Source organism: Lynx rufus, unplaced genomic scaffold (genome assembly GCF_022079265.1).
Source record: "Lynx rufus isolate CCGP_SWC_20201006 ecotype Redwood Valley unplaced genomic scaffold, mLynRuf1.p SCAF_18, whole genome shotgun sequence".
In the NCBI taxonomy this organism is placed as follows: domain Eukaryota; kingdom Metazoa; phylum Chordata; class Mammalia; order Carnivora; family Felidae; genus Lynx; species Lynx rufus.
The window spans coordinates 17,492,753-17,515,510 of record NW_025814832.1 but is presented as its reverse complement, the minus strand read 5'-3'; the positions used below and the strand labels follow the sequence as shown (position 1 = coordinate 17,515,510).

The window sequence follows — 22,758 nt, the reverse complement described above, 5'->3', positions numbered from 1 at the left end:
AGACAACGTCAGGATGCGCCACAAGTTTCTGCAGCAGTCGAGGGTCCGTGCCGGTGCTGGGACTGGTTCAGGGCACGTCTAAGAGGTGTGACTATAAACTAATGAGGCTGGCTTTATGTAAACAAACACACCAGAAAGTCTACAAGCCAAACAAATGTTATCCTTTAACACGGTCCTCACGGGAGACCCCACACTTGTTCCAACAGAGCGGCCATTGCTCCAAACACTTCTGGATTTGTCCTCAGAGCCAGTTTATGAGAAAATCTGACTCGTTGCTTACAGTCACACCTGATTTTTGTTCCAAAACAGCATCGCCCCGCGTCATCACCCTCCATGTTCACCAGACTTGGCTTCAGATGATTTAGAGTGGTTTCCTGAAATCAAATCCACCCTCAAAGGACAAAGATTTGCAACCATTAGAATATGTAAAGAACAAGCTTTGGGCAGGTCTCTAGAATGAGTCCCCAGATATTTTTATTTGCTTCATTAAAATAGGTGTACAAATCCTCACCCGGACTTACAGACCTGCTTCTCAAGCTTCATCTCACACTGCTCACCCCTCACCCGTGATACACTAGCCCCACCAGCCTCCCTTCCATCCCGTGAACACACCCCACTGTCTTACCTGAGGGCCTCTGTCCTAGCTGTTCCCTACGCTTGGAGTGCTTGGCTGCTTTTCATCTTGATCGCTGCCTGACCAACTCCTTCCTAACATTTCCACTTAACTGTCAAATCTTCAAGTGAGGATTTCTTTGGCCACCAAGTCCAATGTCTAAAGTCACGTTCTAATCACATCACTTAAATTTTCTACATAGTACTTATCACTGTATATGTATTTTTCCATTTCCTTTGCTTATTTACTGTCTCTCCTGCATTAGTATGTAAACTCCATAAGAGCAGAACCCGTCTGTCTCATTCATTTCGGCATCCCCAGGAAACAGTAGGCATTCAGTAAATATGTGCTTCATTGAATTGAATGAATCCCAAGGCCACTTCTTTTGAAAGGTGTGAATATCTTGTTTATTTTTGAAGGGAATGATTTTACTAAATACTGAGTGAATTGACCTTTTTTCATATTTCCGAGTAATTATTTAGACATCCGGTGGCCACAACCTAAGGTCTGTTCACCTGCTCTTTAGCGGTTAATTGTCCCTCATTCTTTTGTTTTTGATTTTTTAAATGTACATGCAACAGAGACTACATTCTCCTTGTAAAAACTTAAAATGTGACAGATAAAGTTTAAGGATACCTTTGACAACCCACTCAATCCATACATGTGCACATGCACATGCTCACAACCTAGGTCCGCGTCCCTAAATTCTCCCAACATAACCGTTACTATCCTCTTAAGGCTTGATTGAGGTAGAGGATCCACTTCCAACCTTACTCAGAATAACTGTTGGCAAGACACTTATGTTCCTTCCTGCATGGGCCTCTCCATAGGGCTGCTCCCTGACATGACAGTTAGCTTCCCCCAGTGCAAATGATGAGAGAGACAGACAGACAGAGAGACAGACAAACCAAGGTAGAAGCAACAGTGTCTTTTATAACCTAATCTCAGGAATGACATATTATCATTTCCTGCTGAATGTGATTGGTCACACAGCCCCAGCTCAGAAGTACAGTGCAGAAGGGTATGGCTATTACGGGACAGTTAGTTAGCCAATATAAATATCAAAAACAATATAAAACAACCCAAGAGTTTCTGGTGAAGAGTTGAAATATTTTATGCATCTGTTGTATAGTTTGTGTTTTGAAAACACTGCCCAATACAAACACTTCTTAACACTTATATATATTGTATATATAATATCTATACTATGTCATTAATAATTCTACACGGATTACATGTTGAAGTGATAATAGTCTGGATCTACTGAGTAAACTAAAATAGGTTATTAAAGTTGATATCACTTTTTTCTTTTTTATGGAAATTTTAAATGATTTGGCTTACACTATATTTCTATTGGACAGTACTTGAAAGTATTGGCAAAAGATATGGTTATCTTATTTCACAGTTAAGCTATGACATCATTCAGTGATCTGCTTTGGATTTTCTAAATAATTTCCTCAGGTGTTTTGTATGCTTGTTTTAGAGATGTCCATTTATCCATTGGAGTTTGGGAGAGCTGGAACAGAAGTCTCTCTCTGGGTCATTGTCTCTTAAAGAACCACAATTACAACTTAAGCTGTATAATACGGACTTTGTGAATCCACATTCTGCTGGAAAGTAGCAGGGAAGAGCATTCCAGAGCCCCATGTCCAGGGCGTAATGAGTTTTAAGAGGAGAAAGTGCCATAGTAATTAAAATGAAACACTTAATCTCCAAATCTCTAAAACATTTTGGAACCACATTCTAAAAGTCCTTGGGAAAACCTGAAAATAAGACTTCAAGGTCAAGACTTGAAAAGAAGACTTAGGTCAAGACCTAAGTGAAGCCAAAGTGAATTCTGAGTCCTTAACCTTAGCAAGACAGGTAAATTGAAACTGAGGTTTTGAGCTTTTCTGCTATGAGAGCTTTTTAATTAAAAAACATTGGATTATTGGACCCCTCTATAGTATTTCCTTTGAGTTCCTACCTGAAAACAAGTCAGTTGTGAGGTTGTTAGAAGGTTGTCGTTTTATGAACTGCCGTTCTTGGTTGCCCAGAGGATACTGGCTTACGATTCAAGGTTTATACCTAAGTGACCTTGTTTCCTTCTTTGAAATAACAGATAGGGTTAAAATTGACACCATGTAGTATATAATATATTTCTGAATAGTAGTTGGGGCAGAAAATTTTTAACTGCGGTCAGAGATTTTTTTTTTTTTTTGATGGAAGAACAGAGCTATTTTATAAAACAAGTATTTGATTTAGTTTTGTGTGCCTCTAAAACATATAACACAGCCCAATGAATATAATAATGATAATACAAAACTGCACTATTTGAGAGCCATCTATGTAAAGATTATCAATAATTGATCACAACTTATGAGACAGGTACTATTACTATGCCAGTTTTCAGATGAGACACTGGGGTTTCAGATGGTAGCATAACTGGTTAGGATCACACATTTGTAACGGGCAGTGCTTGATCCAGATCTATGACCCAAAGCCCTTGTATCACTTTGCCTCTACTTTGGAAATAAGAGGAAAGCAGATTTCAGCTCAGGATGAGGAAACTCTTTAAAATTAAATTAAACTCTTTTTTTTTTTAATTTTTTTAATGTTTATGTATTTTTGAGACAGAGAGAGACAGAGCATGAACAGGGGAGGAGCAGAGAGAGAGGGAGACACAGAATCCAAAGCAGGCTCCAGGCTCTGAGCTGTCAGCACAGAGCCCGACGCGGGGCTCGAACTCACGGACCGTGAGATCATGACCCGAGCCGAAGTCGGACGCCCAACCGACCAAGCCACCCAGGCGCCCCTAAATTAAACTCTTTTAAAATTAAAACCGACAGTGAGAATGGACAGGGCCACCTTAGTGAGCAGTGAGTTCCCCTCCTGGGCCACGGGTACTATAAGAAGAGGCACCTAAGGCTGGTTCTGAGGCTCTTTCGGATACTGAGACTAAGTGATTGTCTTTGTGCCTCCTTTTCTCATCAATTAAAAAAAAGAGAAAAGAAAAATGCTAGTGACAATAGAAAAGTTGTTGCTAAGTTGTAGAATGTCATATCATTTAGTAATGGGCACATGTATTCATTTTTTCAAGCAAATCAAATGAATCATTCCCTAACACCTTCAGTTAAAAATTGAAATTAGTTTACATTTTACCCTCGTTATATTGCTCTAAGCAATTATCAACCAGGCCAAAACTCATCAATTGCAGGGCAAGACGAAATTAAGAAGTAGTGTGTACTTGGCGATCCATAGGTTAGACTCTGATGGTGAGGAAAAAACATTCAGTCTGATCATTATTTATCTCAGGATTTAAACAGTAACCGTAATTGTATTCTTTGAACACCAAGTTCCCACCCCACCCCCACCCCCACCTCTAGTTAATTAGCTGGGCAGGTCTTAGAACAAATACCCACTCAGACACTGGGTGGTAGAAATGCTGTTGATAATTAAACACCACAATAGCGTGGGGCCTATTTCAGGAGCAGCGGAGTGGTCTTGCCCCAGCCGGCCGGCCGGCTCACCACACACTCACAGACCCTCTATTGTGCTGGCTATGCCTGCTCAGAGGGATAGTTGCTTGGCTGGAGAAGGAACCGACTACAATGAGAGAGAAAAGACCAAACCTTGCAAGTAGATTGGGAATTCTGGACTCCAGGGAAAAATGTCCAGAGTGTGGAAGTAAAAGGGAAACGGATCCAAGGAAAAGAGAAGTGGATGGGCAGGAGAACAAATCATATGATAGACATAGCCTTTCTCGTTTCTGTGTCCAACTGACCAACCAAAAGGAGTTCACTAGCCTCATGCCAAATCTATAGCAGTTAGAATGTGTGATATGTAAGTACTAGGTTAATTTGCATTCCTTTTGCCATAGAGGAAGTTCACTGGGTTCTTTAAGGTTGTTGTTTCTTTTTAATTTTTTGTTTTATTTTTTATATTAGAGAGAGACAGAGACAGAGAGCAAGCAGGGAGGGGCAGCGAGAGAAGGAGACAGAATCTGAAGCAGGCTCCAGGCTCTGAGCTGTCAGCACAGAGCCTGACACGGGGCTGGAACTCATGAGCAGTGAGATCATGACCTGAGCCGAAGTCAGACGCCCAACCGACTGAGGCACCCAGGCGCCCCTTTAAGGTTTTTACGAAAATCTCGGTGAACCATCTCACCTCCTTGGGCTGGGTTTCTTCATTTTCAAAATAAGGAAGTTAAAAAAATAACAATAAAATAAAGCGGTTAAAATGTTCTCAATCTGGCCAAAATAGGAAGGGGACTCTCAGAGTCATTTGCCAGGTGTCAAAAAGCCTAAACTATGGCACCATTACTCAAGATAAAACTGCACGGCCTAATATGATTATCATATTACCTCTGCTTAAAACATATAAACCCACTTCATTAGGTCATTAATAATAAGGAGAAAATGATTACTTTGTAAGTCAGCTGATTTGGTAGTCAATAAGGAAAATCTTTCAAAAGAGAAGTGTTTTATTAAGCTATTAAAAAACTCCATAGGAAAAAAAAATAATAAAAGTTTTGCTGGGTGACATGGTTGGAAACCACTGGCTCGGTTGGTGCCCCTTCTACTCGCCCACGGAATTACCTCTAACTACAGAGGCAAGTGAGTGCATTCTCAGGGGTGCCTGGAAGAAAAACGGTGGGAGAGATTTCTATAAAGTTCCTTTTTAAGCCTTCAATTTTGGGGATATCTTTCCATTCTCCTCCAGAAGTGTTTGTTTTAATTTCTAAATAATATGCTTTTACCAAAATCTGTATGGAAAAATTGATGCCCTGGGAAGACACACATATTCATTCTGTGGCTCCAGAGATGCCCACTGCGGCCCCACCAGCACCACCACATTGTGTTGGTGTTTAGGTAGCCCAATTTGAGAAGCACAGGGATCTAGAGGATCTTGGAAAATTCACCTGGCTGTAAAACCGAATGGATTTTCCTTTAGCCTATGAAGAGGCAAAAGGCTTTACCTTAGACATGTAGAATCCCTTTGCCACTACAACTCAAACAGCATCAAGGCCACAGCCGAGGAGGAAAGGGAAAGTCTAGAAACAAAGCGTGTTGTGCTGAGGAAAGCAGGAAAAATTTCAGGGGGAGCCAAGCATAGCTCAAGAGAAGCTGTCCATCTGAAATGCCACCTGGAATTCACACCAGTAATAACTGTTGTGGATATAAAAATTAATAGGGGGGATTTCATAGTATTAGAAAAATTTATTTTTATAAATCATGTGTCTATCACCCAAGTGTTGATGCATGCATGCAATTCAAACATCAGGCTTACAATAAAAAGCTCACAGAATGACTTAGCAAGGACAATTCCCCCATTTTCTCTATAATTTGGAGTGGAAGAAGGAGGGGGGTGGTGGGTAGAGGGTGCAGTTACTGGGTCAATTAATCAACCTGAAAACTGTGACACAAACCCTGACGCCTAACCTATGTCTAAAAATACACAAATGTATACGAATTTGTTTTAAACTGTCAATGCCTATATTTAGGACCTTCCCAGCAAGGCTATAATGAGACTGTGTTTGAGGCCTTCAGTCATAGCAGACTCTACCATTAATCTGAAGTTAGTTAAATTAACAGCATTTAGTACTGACTTGTCAATCTCACTGCTTCAGGAAATTGCACCTTGAGGCTACTAATATTGCCAATTTTTCCACTGGAGTGTGCGCCCGTGTGTGTGTGTGTGTGTGTGTGTGTGTGTGTGTGTGTATTTTTTTTTTTTTTTTTTTTTGCCAAAGCCTCCACATTCATACACCATCATTGCCTCCCTGCGTCCACAGCACTTATATTATCATTTATTCTGGCCCCCTTTAGCCTTCCCGGGGGATTCTGCGTAGTGTAGCTGCTCAGTGAAAGAGTTTTTTAGCTTTATATTTATTTGTTTATTTTTCTGTCATGGCTCACGACTGAGGCTTTAGAAAAAAAAAAAAAGTGTGACGGTATTCAGAGTACATGATTGACTGCTACAGCAACATTCATTAACCATGACAAATCGGCAGCAAAACACAGTCCTGAGTGTTCTAAACAGCAACTTTAAAAAGAAAGAAGAAAGAAAGGAAAAGAAAAAAAGACTCAACTAATTTTTCATTGACCTCATCTGTAAATAAATTGAGACTGATGGTGAGCAGGGGCAATAATAAATTATTATTCATTTCCTGTAATTAATGCAAACATGCCTATGAACGCAGAGAAGATGAATCTATAACCACCTAATTTCCATTTCAAAATACACCTAACAAGTTTTCACTTGAGTTATCTTCATCATATTTCCCCCCCCTTAATTAGAAGAATGGAATGGTTGGATTTCTTTCTCACCCACCAGGGGGAAATATTGTTTTGGTCACAGAGAGGGTCAAACATGTTGGCGACAGAGCAGCAGAACTTGATTCTGGTCTGTTTCAGTATTTGCATGGTTCCCTTCCACAAGACCACGCGGAGGCTGCCTCCTCCTTACCACTAACCGGGGAGAGGGGGGCTCCTGCAGAGTGACCAAGTGACCGCTGAGGCAGCCCTCACGTTCGTGAGAGCCAGGAGCAAAGGCCAAGAAGCAGCTTCCCAGTCTGACACAAGAATGCGATGCATTCTGTTGTTGTCCTGAACATTCACTCACACAAGGGCCAGTTGGGTAAACGCCATCATGTGAATTTAGCTGAGATATCATGTATTGAGTAAAACAGAAATATCAAGCTGTATAATCCCTCTCCGTAAAAAGAGTAGTCGAACTTGCTGTCAGGCATAGGCATCTCCAGAAACCATTCCTTCCCTGAGATCATGATCAGAGATCGAATTGATAGAAGATCATTGTCTAATGACACCCAGTGTCAGAACGTGCAGCCCTACCGTGGCAGCGGGCACTTCGTTAGCAATAAATAAATTGGTGGGGCGTCTGGGTGGCTCAGTCAGTTAAGTGTCCGACTTCAGCTCAGGTCAGGATCTCACGGTTCGTGAGTTCAAGCCCTGCATCCAGCTCTGTGCTGACAGCTTGGAGCCTGGAGCCTGCTTCGGATTCTGGGTCTCCCTCTCTCTCCGTCCCTTGCCCGCTCACACTCCGTCTATATGTCTCTCTCTCTCTCAAAAATAAACATTAAAAAATATTTTAAATAAATAAATAGGTAAATATTACACCACTGAGACGTATATACAAAAACGTCTATGAGATTGGCACAATGTGATAAGAGCAGAAAATTCGAATCCGATGCTACCAAAAAAAAAAAAAAAAGAAGAAGAAGAAAGAAAGAAAAAAGGAAGGGAAAAAATGACCAGCCAACTTTAATAGTATGCAACTTGCCTTGTGGATGACTTTTCCTAAGGCCTTCCTAGCCCTACAGAGCTTTTGGCCCTGTTTGTCTTTCTAAAGATCATGGAAACAAATGTGTGCGATCTGGGTTAGAAGTGGTCCTCATGGGTACTTGATAGTGGAGTTCTAGTGAACCGTGCTAGGCAGCTACTTGGGGTGCCTGTGACAAGAGGGCCACAGAGCAATGAGAGATCTTAAATGGATGGATTTACCACTACTTCGACGTACTGGAGTCAGTCGGGTAATGAGGAACACGGATCCCACTTAGCCCGGGCGTTTTTTTAAGTCCACAGTAGACTCTTAACTACCCCACCAATGAAGCGGCATTCCCCCAGAAGGAGAAAGGAGTCAGCCATGTCTTTCCCTCCAGTTGTCAGCCTGGAAAGCCGAGCGATGCACCTTGCCACGCTGGTGCAGGAGGCCCAGCAGAGGGTGAGCGAGCTGTCCGCCCAGGTGGAGAATGAAGGACCCAGTCTGGACAACACCGAGAAAGAGAAACAGCTGAAAGCTTGGGAGTGGAGGTGTCGGCTCTACAGACGCATGAGAACAGGCTTCGAGCACGCCAGTGAGTATAAGCAGAGGACTTCTGCATTTAACTAGAAACCAGGTTGGCTGGAGACAGCCAGGCCTTCTTTTACTGACTTTTTTTTTTTTTTTTTTTGGCAGTTCTGCTACAGGGTCATGGATGGCCGTTGTCAGCCTATTTGGAGTGAGGGCTCTGGGCGACTGTAAAAGGATCTTTTGTCTCGCTTGATTTTCTGGCTCCCGATAGGTTCTCTGACCACAGCCATGAGGCTTCGGTGCTGCTGGCCTGTCTCCACCATCTCACACTCATCTAGAGCTTTCCACCCGATACGCCCTACTGCCTAATAACCTGGATGGTTTGATACCCTAAGTGGCTATATTTTGGGATGTGGAGGTGGAAAATATTTGTTTGCCTATTTGTCCAGTTTCTGCCTTCAACCCAAGTTTAAGTTGTTTTCAACTCTCTCTTGCATTTTTTTTTTTATAGGGAGCTTACTTATATAAACCAATCTTCAGTTACTACAGGCGACAGAGGACAGTCAGTCACTGAACTGTGCTTTATCTGTACTTCTGTTCTCATCATCAATTCTTTCCGTTAGTTTAAGAAAAAGCGTTGTTTCTGGATAATACTCATTAGCACTGGAAGGTAATGCTTAGAGCAGCCCCTACTATAAAAATATATAAAAGTCAAACACTTGGGAAATACTAAAATCTTATTCTAAAAGTAGATCTTATTTAAACCACAACAACAAGTGTGGTTGTTGTGACACTCCAGACACACAGTGACTGGAGAATTTGAATATAAGAGAAAGATCAGTTCATTAGTTTGGAAATATCTGCCTCTGCTTTGTGCTATAGATAAAGACAAAAAGTAGTGAAAATCTGGCTTTCTAAAGCAGTGCTAAGTATCGAACCATACCCTAATCCTTTCTCTTAAAGCAAATAGCTTAAGCAACATTCATGGAAGTTTGTTTTCAATATTAACAATCTCTTCAGCAATGCCGATACGTGTTTTTTTAATTAAAAAAAAGACATTCATAAAAAATACATACTAATTTGCTTTCAAACTTACTACCTTTGCTTTGTTTTAACTAATAGAATAACTTGCTTAAATAAAGATTTTTTTACAGAATCTTATTGTAAAATAAATACTTTAGCATTAAAAAAAAGACATTCAGCAATAGTTTTAATAAATGCATTTGCTATTGTGCCTCATTTAGGACACAGATTAATACTAGAAGTAATTATAGTTTTAGACTTACAGCCATTTGGGGGGTAATTTTCTAAATCACAAAACACCTTCTGGGTGTTAAGGAACACCTAAAACTATCAGGAGTCCTTTAAAACCCGAGGTTAATGGGCATGACATTCGTCCATGAATTCTTTCTCAGAAAATGTTACTTGATGTAATAGGAGGCAGCATGAGAGCCAGGCCCTGAGCATTCCACACAGGGAGGAGCCCAGAACGGGGCATCCGAAGCCACGGGCTTTGGTCTTAGCTGTGTCTTCACTGCGTCCTTGAACAAGTTAGTGTGGTCTCTTCAGACGTGGTTTCTTCCTCCTAAACGTGCACACGCTGTTACTTGCCCTTTCTACCCAACAGGGTTGCAAAAAGGCTCCAGTTCAATGATTTACATGAAAATACTTCATGAAATGTACCAGTCTCTATCAACAGTTCCTGCTAACACTTTCTGGCCTCCTCTCCACTGGTCCAGGTCAATCTCCTGTTGTGTTTCCAGGATACTTTGGGAAGGCTTAACTGGTATTATTTACCCCTTCAGAAGATGTTCTAATGCTCAAATAAGATCACAATAGCAACAAATAAAGGCCATTGAGACTTCTAATGAAAATGTTCAAAAGCAAAAGCTATTAGGCTCTACAAACAAATGTTTCCATAGTGTGTGTTTCAGGGTATCCTTTGAAGAGGCGGGAACGTTGTTTGAAAAGGATTTGCGATGTTAAGATCCTTATGTTTTTCCTTCTGTCCCAGGAGCCCCCGAGGTGCCAACCAACGCCTCTCTTATGGTGACCAGCAGCACATCACTCACTGTCAGCTTTCAAGAGCCTCTTAGTGTCAACGCAGCTGTAGTGACCAGATATAAAGGTACTGGACTCCAGATTTCTTTTTTTTTCCCCATTGCTTCTTCTTAAAAAACAATCCATTGTTTTTTTTCTGCTGCTGATAGGATTTTTTAATCCCATTTACTTTTTGAGTTGACATATTTGCATAGGCACTCCCGTACAGAGCAAGGGGTTACTGAGAATAAGTCACAGGAAGCATGAACTGCAGGATCAGGCTGTCACTATTCCAAACCTGTCCAAAATATTAATAATTCCATTCTTGTTTGCAGAGGGCCTGTTTTGTGCATAGCATAGCGATGGAGACAAGACTGAGTAAGACACACTGAAGAATCAGTCTCAATCCAAGGAGCTCAGAGGGTGGGAAATGGAACATACTAAGAGGCATATGCATTGATATCTGTAATAGCAGGTAACTAGGGTTGAGGATTTAAAAGAAAAACAGATAAAGATGTTGGGAGTCAGAAAAGAAAGAGGAAAGTAACATGATAGGATCAGAAAAGTTCCAAGGTCGAGGTGGCATTCGGTTTTCAAGGATGTCTAGGATTTGGACCAGAAGATGCTGGGGGAGGGGCATCTGGGTGGCTCAGTCAGTTAGGCGTCCAACTCCACGTTTTGACTCAGGTCATGATCTTGCAGTTCGTGAGTTCGAGCCCCACATCGGGCTCCATGCTGGCAGTGTGGAGCATGCTTGAGATTCTCTCTCTCTCTGAGTCTTTCTCTCTCTCTCTCTCTGCACCTCCCCAGCTCTCTCTCTCTCTCAAAGTAAATAAATACATTTTTAAAAATGTTTTAAAAAAAGAAGGTGCTGGTGGGAGGGGGAGGTAGCCTCCAAGTGGAGAAAACTGGGAGCACAGTTGAAGAGCAAGAACATGCTAGAACAGGCAGAGGAGAGCAGGGGAACAGATCATAGCTCCAGGGGAGGTGAGGGCTCACAAGAAGGTCCCGTGAAATGTAAGAGCAGAGAGAGAAACTAGGGCAGGAGGCAGGGGTACAATGACACTTGAATTCAAGATTAAGGAGTTTCGACATTAGATGATGAACTCTGCAGACCCCTGAATAAGAGGGGGACAGGATGGGAGGTAGACTATGAAAGACTTAGGTGGCAGTACTGTGTCTGACGCATTGGAAGAGGTGTGGACCTGGAATGAGGAAGTGAGTTAGGAAGCTATTCGGGAGAGCTGCTGGCAGCCAGACGTAGCTGCTACAGCAGCACCTGGAGGGAAGACAGGGAGTCCAGAGGAGAAAGCAGCAGAGTGAGGCTGCGATAAGAACAGTGGAGGCTGCGGAGGCACTGTTTAAAACCTCCATGTGTATTAGCTCTGTGTAATCTCACAAGAACCCTGGAGATGGGCAGTGTTAGCACTTCTACTTTGTGGATGAGGAACCCGAGGCGGCAAGGTTAAGGAGCTTGGGAGCTGCACATATCACGTTATGTTGATTCTTGAACACGGTGGACAAAAAAGGGAGAAAGTCATTTTCCTGATTATACCCTGCACAGTCCTAAAACCTGATAAAGCCGTCCGTGCATATTCCAAGAGGCCAGGCCACGAGGCAGAATTCCTGTCCAAGCGGTGATTCCTTTCTCCCGCCCAGGGCCTAGTCCCAGGAGAATCTTCTTTGTCTGCAGAAATGACTCTGCCCACACCCTGTAGCCTTCTGAGATACTTGGGATTTTCCAGATGACTCCACTCTGTAATACCTTAGGTAAGGCAGCATAGAATTGGTTACCACTTTGAGTTTTCTTATCAAAAAGAGAGCAGCCTCGGGGTACGGGTGACACCAGACAAATGAAGCCACCCAGGACAGCCTCCTACAGCCATCCTTTGATACAATTCTGACACTTTGTCGGGGTCTCTGCTCTGCGGAGATTTCCTGAAGTCTAGAGCTAGTGTTTGCGGGCAGTGTCAGACTTGGGCATTTTCCTCTCTTTCTACCTCGCTCCAGCTCAGGTTTTTTGATGAAGGGTTTCGTCAGTGCTGCCAAACTTGCCATTTTCTTCTTACATTTGATTAGTGAACAATCGGAAGCTGATTCATCCAGACCGTCCGCTATTTAATGCTCGCCCATGAGGCCTGCAAACTCTATCAGCATTCACATATTAACACGTCTCATCTCAGGAGACTTGCGTTTGGGTGAGGTTGAAATGAAAGCCACAAGTGGGTTCTGCTGGTGACTGGAGGGGATTAATTAAGCATTATAAATAGAATTGTCTGTTGCATTATGGAGTAGGTTTCCTTGTGTTAATTTATAAGGTCATAAATTGAGTCCTTAACCTGACCACTCTCAAGGGTTATTTAAAACAGCTGGCAGCCTCCTGTACCCGGAGACGGGACAGTTTTTAATTCAGGAGTTGAAGTAATTATTTAATTATGGAAATATTAGCAAAATTACCCTGAAACAAGGCAAGTTATTTTGTTTGCTTTAGAAAAGAAGAAACAGGGGCGCCTGGGTGGCGCAGTCGGTTAAGCGTACGACTTCAGCCAGGTCACGATCTCGCGGTCCGTGAGTTCGAGCCCCGCGTCAGGCTCTGGGCTGATGGCTCAGAGCCTGGAGCCTGTTTCCGATTCTGTGTCTCCCTCTCTCTCTGCCCCTCGCCCATTCATGCTCTGTCTCTCTCTGTCCCAAAAATAAATAAACGTTGAAAAAAAAAATTTAAAAAAAAAAAAAAAAAAAGAAAAGAAACAAGGGAGAAATCCACGGAATGAGATGTCAGTTATCTAATTGTTTAGAGGGAAGACTTAACCCTGCAGTATTTAGGGTTTGGAACAAATCTCACCCTGCTCTCTAGAATTTCTGGGTTCACAAAACCTCAAGCCTATTTTGACAACCGGATGTCCTCCCCTTCATACTTGAGCCTGTGTTTGAAAGAAAATATGAATCCTTTGGTTCCTCACTTGCATATGCTCAACTCATCAACATATTTGGGGTTGTTGTTGTTGTTTTTTTAAGAGTTTGTTGACATCCAGAAATCTTTTTAAGAGCATCTCTTTACAAGCCCCGTGCAGGCCCTGGCGATGAAAGGGGCCATGCAACCAGGCCGATTGTCATCACAACTTGGACATTAAAGGCATCAATTTCAGTTTAAAACCATGGAAACAGTTCTGAGTAAGACCCACTGGAGTTTTCCGCCTGCCTCTCCCCTAAATGCAGGAAAATGAGGCTAAGGGAATGACTTGTCTGTTTCTAGGTGTTTCCTTCTTGGATTCAAAGAGCTCTTGCATCTTTTGGTCCCATCTCACCAATTTTCATGGTTTACAGAGCCAGACTAGAGTTATTTCAAATGCTCTGATGCTTTGGACAATTGCCAGGACCTCATTTCACATTTTCTCCTCGCTGTGTTGGGTAACCTGTCTGAAGCTCTCATTTGCACAGGATGTGTCATTTCTCTGCAGCCCCAAAGCAGAGAACATTTGCAAAAGTGATTTTGCTGCTCTTTGCTGGGTTAGGAATGGAAAGGAAGGTAACCTCTAACAGGTGCAGTGCAGCATCTGTTTTCCATCCATAGGATGAATTCTTTTCTATGTTTGTTGTTGTTGTTGTTGTTGTTGTGTGTTTTTTAGAGCAGGGCCTGACGTGGCACCCTTTGGGGTTTGCCAATGATGAGACGCTACAGTAGCTGTTCCAGTGGGTGTGGGCAGGACACTGGTTTGGTTGGGGCCCTTCCCCATCTTTTCTCACCGTGTCATCCAGCAGATTAGAAACACCACCCTAATTCCTTCCTACAAAGGCTTGTAATAGCAAACCATTTAACTGCTCTGCCTTTGATGACATTTTCCACAAAAAAAAAAAAAAAATTAAATTAAATTAAATGAAAAAAAATTTCTCCTTGCAGAGATTGCCAGGACCTGGTATTATATCCACTCCAGCAAAGCCCAGGCCGGTGTTTCTGCCAACCACTACCTCCAACTTCTTTGCCAGAAAGAAAGGAAGTTAGAGAATTCCAGAGAGATGTCTGGGAGCACTGTAGCTTCTAGGAAAGAGAGTCCACCATTTGTACATGAAAACCCTAGGGGTTGATAATTTATAATAATAGTGTGAACTTGACCATGATTTGATCATTGGGGCCATCTCTTCACAAGACTTAAGAAAAACCTGACCTCCTGGGACTTAGGTGCACATTGCTTGGTATTTATACTATTTTTACCCCTTCTATTATTTTTTCCCTCCACCTTATAATTAGAAAGATATTTTGCCTACCAACAAAATTCATTGCTCTAAGGACTAGAATTATTGTCCATGTTTAATTAATTGAAGAATTAATCTGATCGTAATATGAGGAGGCTACCCTCATTACTAGATTGAAGGGATTAAATTCCACAAAACAAAAGGATTTATCATTTTAGTTAGCCCGTTTGGGCAGGGGTGAGGCCAGAGGTTTGCAGATGAGAGCACCTAGGAGAGGCTGAAGATGTTACGTCTGAAGGACATGAAACTCAGCGGATTACCATTTTTTGCATGCAAGTGAAAATGTGTAAATAAGTTCAGCAGCTAAATGTATGAGGAGGAAAAACAGCAGGTCCAATGAGAGGGAGGGAACAGCAACACTATAATAATATATGTTGTAAAACATAGTCTTTTTGCATTTTCCTCACTTAGGTTTTTAACCTGCAAACAAGGAAGTACAGGTTATATAAAAGACAAAGTAAAACAATTTACTCTTTCCTCCAATGTGACACCCCTATCACTAAATTAATCTCTGTTACGAGTCCGTGTATGTCCTTATAAATCTTTTCTTGATGTATGTACATGCATGTATAAGCACACAGATGTATGGTTTTGTTTGTGTGCTCTAATATAAAATTATCACACCGTGTAATCTTACAACTACATTTATTTTTAATTCAACAATGTAGCATACATATCAATCTATCTTTCTGTGTCAGTGTGTTTGGATCTTCATTCTTTTAAGAAAAATTTTTTTTTCAAGGTTTATTCATCTTTCAGAGACAGAGAGAGGCAAAGCATGAGTGGGGTAGGGACAGAGAGAGAGGGAGACACAGAATCCCAAGCAGGCTCCAGGCTCTAAGCTGTCCGTACAGAGCCTGACATGGGGTTCAAACTCACAGACTGCGAAATCATGACCTGAGCCAAAGTCGGACACTTAACGGACTGAGCCACCCAGGCACCCCTTCATTCTTTTTAACAATTGTATAGTATTCCTATTCCCTGGCTAGAAGTGCTATAATTTATCTAATTACTCTTCCACTGATAGCCATAGGTTGTGTCCATTTTTTTTCTATTATATGATGTTATAGTCTCACTCACCTATCTACGCCCGTTGTTTGTTTGTTTTTTTAATCTACACCCATTGTTAACCTTAAAAATAAAACTGCCAGTTACTTCACCAGCAAAACTGGGTTCATTTAGCGAAAGTAGAGGGTTGCAACTCGGGATAAGCAAGCTACAACAAGTCCAAAGAGCAAAGCAGAGGAACACTCTTCAAAGAGGAAAGTGAGGGAAGCTGAGAGGAGCTGTTATAAACCAAAAATCCACTGGAGTAAACTGGGAGTTTGAAGTATAGCGGCTTTTCATTGGCTGAGTTGTGAGGTCTCTCATTGGCTGAGCTGTTGCTGGGGCAAGAGAAAAACCTTTCTTCCTCCTGCTGGGGTAGTAAAGCAGTAGCTGAAGTACGAGAGACTTCCTGTTGGGTTTGTAATTGACAATGAGTAGTAGGGTGTGAGAGCTCCCCCTTCTGGCCTCCCCAATCCACTTTAAACGGCATTTCCTTTTATTAATTTTCACACCATATAGGAACTTTACAGTATATTTTAACATCTGGTAGGGCGAGTCCCTCCCCAGGGTAATCTTTTTCAAAATGTCTCAGTTAGTTGCACACATGTTCCCTTCCAAACGAATTTTAGAATTGGCTTGTCAAGTTTAAGTGAAAAAATCTTATTGGAGTAGCATCATATTCCTAAGTTCATTTGCAGAAAGCCTTTCCATCCATGACATGTCTTCCTAATCAAGTTGAATTTTACGTATTCAGGAAGGTTTAATAATTTTCTTTATATGGGCCTTCTACATTTCCCATTAAGTTTCATGCCGCATATATTTTACAGGTTTCATGACTATTATGAATCAACTCTCTTTTCAAGATATTCTCTAATTGGCTATTGTAGGACAATAGAAGAGCTAGTGCTAGTTCAAAAGAAATCTTTAGTTGGTTGCTTTGCTGAGCTCTGTTAGTAACTTTTTTTCTTCAGTAGATTGTCTTGCATCTTACGCTTTTTTTGCTATATCATCTTCAAGTAAGGATCATTTTGTCCTTTCCAGTACTTTTCATTCTTTCCTGGATCTCACTTCATTAACGAGAATCAATGTGATTTCTGATTCCCAATACATTGTGTGCAGTAAGTGGGACAGTAGCTATCCTTCTCTCCTACCTGCTTTTGTCAATGCGCATCTAGTATTTTACCATCTTTTTAAGTTTATTTATTTATTTTGAGAGAGACAGAGAGTGCAGGAGCAGGGGAGGGGAGGGGCAGAGAGAGAGGGAGGAAGAGAAAATCCCAAGAAGGCTCCACACCATCAATGCAGACATAGGGCTCAAACCCACGAACCACGAGATCATAACCTGAGCCAAAATCAAGAGTCAGACACTTAACCAACAGAACCACCCAGGCACGCCTAATATTTTACCATTACGTATGATCTCTAGGAGAGGTTTCTGGTAGACAGCCTTTACCAAATTAAGGAATTTGGATTATGATTATTGATATAGCATTGAACATAATTTTTAAATCTCCTCTGTGATTATGGTCCCTTTAGTATTTCAAAAGTCACGTATATGTGCCCTTTCTTTTACAATTGTTGAACTTTTGTTATTTTATTGGTTTGTTTGAAGAATTAACATTCTTAATTCATAAAACCTATTTCTTGTTTATTTTCTAATTCATTAATTTCTGGCTTTAGCTTTGCCAGTTCCTGATGCTTTCTGTTGGTTTACTTTATTCTTTCTTTCCTGTTTTTTTTTTTTAATTTGAAAAGTTCATTTACTTGTTCCTTTATTTTACTTGTTTTCCAATCCATGTATTTAAGGCTATAAATTTTCCCCTATCTTGTTCATATCCAGAAAGTTTAAAGCAAGGTGCCATAATCATTTATTTCTAAACAATTTGTAATTCCCACTTTAAGCAGAGTTTTTAGGCAAGCCATTTTAAACTTCTAAATGACCATATATTTTGCTATATTTTTATTAATTTCTAATTTTATTATTTAAGAGAAAATTTTAATGTGCTCTGTATACTGTTGAAATATTCTAAAACTCTTATTTGTAGCTAGCCAATCAATCCGTGTATATGCACTGGATTTGGTGTTTGAAAAGAATGTGTGAACTCCATTGGGTATATAGTGTGAATGTGTAGATGTTGTTTAAATCCCCGTCTTTTTCCAAAGTGTTTGTCCCTTTGATCTTTGATCTCTGAGAAGCTGCTTTATTTGTCTTGCTTAACGCTGTTTGCTTCAACTATTTTGTTTGTGATTAACTGTGCCTTCTCTCTTCCCATTTGCCTGCTGTCTTTCCATCTTTTTATGTGCATCCTTTCCATGACATTTCAGATACATTTATCTCTCATAAAGAGTATATAGTTATATTTATTTACTCGAACGGAAGGTCTGTCTCTTTTTGTGTATACTTTTTATTTTTATTTTTGTCTAAAGTGATCTAAGAATGGGATTAAAAAACAAATTTGCACTGAAGGGTTTATAATACAAAAAAAAAAGTTATTTGCCCCATTATTCCTACCCTACTCTTCAGAGCCAGCCAGCTTTAATTCCTCTAGTTCTCATAATTACCTGTCTACTTTAATTAATATGCTTCTATGGCTATTACTTGATACATCAATTGCAGGTCTTATATGTGCAATTATAACTATAACAGAAAAGAATTTAACTCTCTCATAATACCACCCTCATCTACAGTCCCTGATTCTCTCAACGTAATTATATTTCTATTTTTAGTTAAGTCAACAAGGTTTATACTATTATGAGTGCGCACACTTTTGGTTCGTTTTTTTTTTTTGTTTTTTGTTTTGGTTGTTGTTGTTTTTAGCTAAAGTCCTTACTCTCTTTCAGTAACCTTAGTTTTCACCTGATGTCTCTTTTTGGTCCCAGGACCCCATCTAAGACCTTACATGACATTTACACATCATACCACCTTGGGCTCCTTTGGCCGACAGTTTCTCAGACTGTCCTTGTTTTTGATGATCTTGATAATTTTGAGGAAGACTGGTCAGGTATTTTGTAGAATGTGCCTCTATTGGACATGACTGATATCTTTCTTCATGATTAGACTAGGGATATGGGTTTGGGGGCAGAAGACCACAGAGATAAAGTTTTAGCTAGCCATTTTCAACCCATCATATCAAGAGTACATGCTCCCAACAGGACTCATCACTGTTGATGTTGGCCTTGATCGCCTGGCTGAGATGTGTCTGTCTGGTTTCTCCACTGTAAAGTTACTTCTTCCATCCTGTTTTTTTGGAAGGAAGTCACTATGTGCAGTCTACACTGAATGTGTAAGTTTTGACATTGCAAAGTCAGATAGTGTACTATGATTTCCTTACCTATGTATTTTCCTCAAATCTCTAATAGCCTCTTTTCTCTTTCCTACCCTACTTGCCATTATCATATTCAAAATTTGTTTCAAATGATCCTTTCAGAGTGTAGGACCTATTTTCCCAAGAGTAGCACCTATTTTCCCTCCTCAAGTGCCATCTACTTAAGTTCCACTTTATAATAATAACTCACTGGGTTTGCATTAAGGACACGCAAATCAAAACCACCATGAAATATTGCCATATGCCAATCAGAGCAGCAAAAAAATTTGAAAATAGTTGACAACACCACATGGCAAGGATGCAGAGACATGGGATCACTCATCCATTGCTGGTGGGAATGTAAAATGATACAGGCACTCTGAAAAGCAGTTTGACAATCTTTTTTTAAAAAAAGAAGCATGCAAGTACCATACATCCCACAAACTGGTAGGCATTTATTCCAGAAAAATGAAAACTTGTGTTCATATAAAAACCTGTTCACAACTGTTTATAGTAGCTTTATCTGTAATAATCAAAAACTGGAAGCAATCCAATTTGGTGAATGGTTAAACTAAATGTGGTATGTCTGTACCATGGAATAATATTCAGCAATGAAAAGGAACAGAGAGTATCAGGACACACAATGGCCTGGATGAATCTCTAGAGGATTATGTTGAGTGAAAATGCCAGTGAATAAAGGCTACATAGTATATTGTTCCATGTATAGAACACTCTTGAAATAACAAAACTATAGAAATATACAACAGGTTAGTGGCTGCTAAGGATCAAGGAGGAAACAAGGAGGTGGAAAATGGGCATGTAGGCTCACTTTGTTTTCTGGCTAATGGATATATTTTTAAATACTGTACCTTGTTTCCCTTTTGAAGGATTTGAAGAGAAAAATGATAGGCAGGCATAGGTGCCATTTGGCATTTTGATTCAATCTCCAGGTCACTTCTCCCTATTACCCAGACTATGCTTAGTAAACATGACCTAATACTAATATTACCCTAAGCCAACATTATGAAAGCATATCTGCTGTTTCCAAAAATTATGTAAGTTACCTAGGGACAAACATGAAATGGGTTTTTATATCAGCTGGTGAAGGATTATTCTTGACACTGATTTCTTCTTCTTCCTGTTTTATTTGGAAAATCATAGACCCATAGAGTAATAGAAGTTTTTGGAATATTTGAGTTTTTTACTAAGGTATGATGAGTTCCTTGAAGGCACAAATCGTGTCTTTTTTTCCCCTCACCTCCTACAGTACGGTAGCATTGACCACCTTTCTGTTCTTAAAGCAGTTTTCCCCTACCACAGGACCTTTGCACATGATGATCCCTCTGCCTGGAACTGATCCTCCCATTCCCTGACCATTGATTGTTCAGATCTCTATTAAAAGTCATTTCTTGGGGTGCCTGGGTGGCTCAGTCAGTTGAGCATGTGACTTCGGCTCAGGTCATGATCTTGCCACCTGTGAGTTCAAGCCCCACATCGGGCTCTGTGCTGACAGCTCAGAGCCTGGAGCCTGCTTTGGATTCTGTGTCCCCCTCTCTCTCTCTGCCCCTTCCCCACTAATGCTCTGTCTTTGTCTCTTAAAAATAAATAAATGTTAAAAAAAATTTTAAGGTCATTTCTTCAGAGAGGCATTTCTAAGTATTTCATATAAATCATGCCTAATGAGTTCTATCATGCCTTTCAAAATAATGTTCACAAATCACAAACATCTATTTATTTTTGCAGTATATTTTTAAGTTTAAATAGGATTCTTTATTATAGAACTTTTTAGAGCCTCTAGTATCTAATACATCCAGTAAATTATTGGCCAAATTTCATTTGACCGTCATTGGAAGTTCATGGGAACCCTGAGTATATCTAGAACAGGAATTCTCCAACAAAGCTGCCCATTAGAATCACCTTCGGGTCCATGCCAGGGCCTCTTCCAAGACCAATCAAATCTGAGTCTTTGCAGGGCAGAGACCCGAGCACAGATACCCTTCAAGAGTTGCTAGGTCATTCTAATGTGCAACCAGGCTGTGCATGTGTGGTCATGTCTTCAACATGGGTCTCTCCCATCAGACTGGAAGCCTTATGTAAACAGCGATGTCTTGTTCATCTCTGTATTCCTAGAACTTGGCACAGGGCTTAACATATATATTACATAGTTAGCTATTCAGTGAATTCATTGTGAGTCACAATGAACGTGATAAACGCAGACCCCCTCTTTGTAGGGCTTAGAGGGCTTATGTGGGGAAAGAAGGCTCACCAATATAAGAATTCACTTTGCAGTATAAAGAGAGTAAGGCCCACTGAGGCTGGAGTTTTTAACTGGCTTTGTCCAACACTGTCGTTTACTGAGCCTCACCGCTCACCCCTTTCCTTCACAACTCCACAGTTCTTCTTGGACGCCACCCACCTCCACCTCCCTCTCCTCTCCCCCCACCCCCATCCCCTCCCCTCCCCCCACCACCTTCAGTTTCATCCTTCTGCACCCTGCTGGCTCCCCCAAGCTCGCTGTCTTCAACGCGGTTGCCACCGGAAAGTCTCCGCAAAGGTGATTGCATCAGTACTGAGTCGAGTGGCTTATTTCTCCTCCTCCCCCTCACACACCCCTCCAGAACTTTGGAGCCATGAAGCCTCTTGGCCGAGAGGGAGGCCCACCAGGCAGCTCTTTATTGCCATGCAACTGTGAGATTCCTCCCCACGCTTCCTCCTGGGGAAAAGTCAGCCTGCCAGTGGAGATTTAACGGCGGAGCAGTGCTCGGTGACGTGCCAAGCCTCCCCCCTCAGCCCCCCCAACCAGCCCCATCACCACCCCCGGACTGAACAAACTGTATCACTTACCCCCTGGGAGCCTGGCCGTTGCTGAGCCCAGACGCCACAGGGGCTGGTGAGTTTCCAGTGGCCACAGAGGCAGGTCTCCACTCAAGGCACAGCTCTGTCCACGATGGCCCCACTGGGCACACAGCTGGCACTGCAGGTGATGAGCCGCTTCCGGGCCACCTTGTCCCCTTGGAGATTTTCTCTTGATCCCTTTTTGGCCAGATCCCTTTGCAGCATTATAGTTTGTCAATAGTCCGCGACTGCTTTCTAGAATTTCTCTCCGGGAGAAAGTGTGTTTTTCTAAGAAATAGGTGTTCTAGCCTGAAGCCTAATTTCATGTGAGGGCTCAAAAATGAAACAAAAATAATCACCCTCAAGTCTGGAAGCTGAGGGGCCTCTCCACGCCGTGAGGAGTGCTTCCTTTTGGGAGGTGGGAGGCAGGGGTGGTCCTTTGCGCTTCTCAAATAAAATTTTTCCAATTATAAAAAATAATGTATGCTCCTTCTATCAGCCAGAGTCCCAGCAGAAACAGAAGTACAGTCAGCTTGAAGTCTGAAGTAATTTTAATGAAGGGATTATTTACAGAGAAGTGGGCAGGGTTCGTGAATGGACAAGGGATAGCAAGGCACCCAGGACTAGCTGGATGGGGAAGCCTTTATCACCCCTACACTCAGAGGGAGATGGGGGAGCGCTGGGACGGGGACACCACCAGGAGCTGCCACCTGAAGGGACGCTGTGTGTAAGAATCAGGCTCCTGGAGACACAGAGCAGGTCAGTAAAGGTCAAAGTTTTTTTTCTGGTGAAAAGAGGGTTGGGGACAAATGGAAAAAACAGTGTCATAATTATAGAACGCTGCAAAGAACAGAATATAAACAAAGAAACAAATCA

The 22,758-nt window shown here is 41.5% G+C and overlaps 1 protein-coding gene across 1 annotated transcript in view; it reads left to right on the top strand.

Annotated features, from left to right (window-relative positions):
- The window catches only part of ANKFN1 (ankyrin repeat and fibronectin type III domain containing 1), a 150,646-nt gene that overhangs the window by 23,474 nt on the left and 104,414 nt on the right, over positions 1-22,758 (top strand). Inside the window, exons 4-5 of the mRNA XM_047080382.1 lie at positions 8,274-8,468; positions 10,419-10,532. Coding sequence (XP_046936338.1) covers positions 8,274-8,468; positions 10,419-10,532 — 309 coding nt within the window. The remainder of the gene's footprint in view (positions 1-8,273; positions 8,469-10,418; positions 10,533-22,758) is intronic.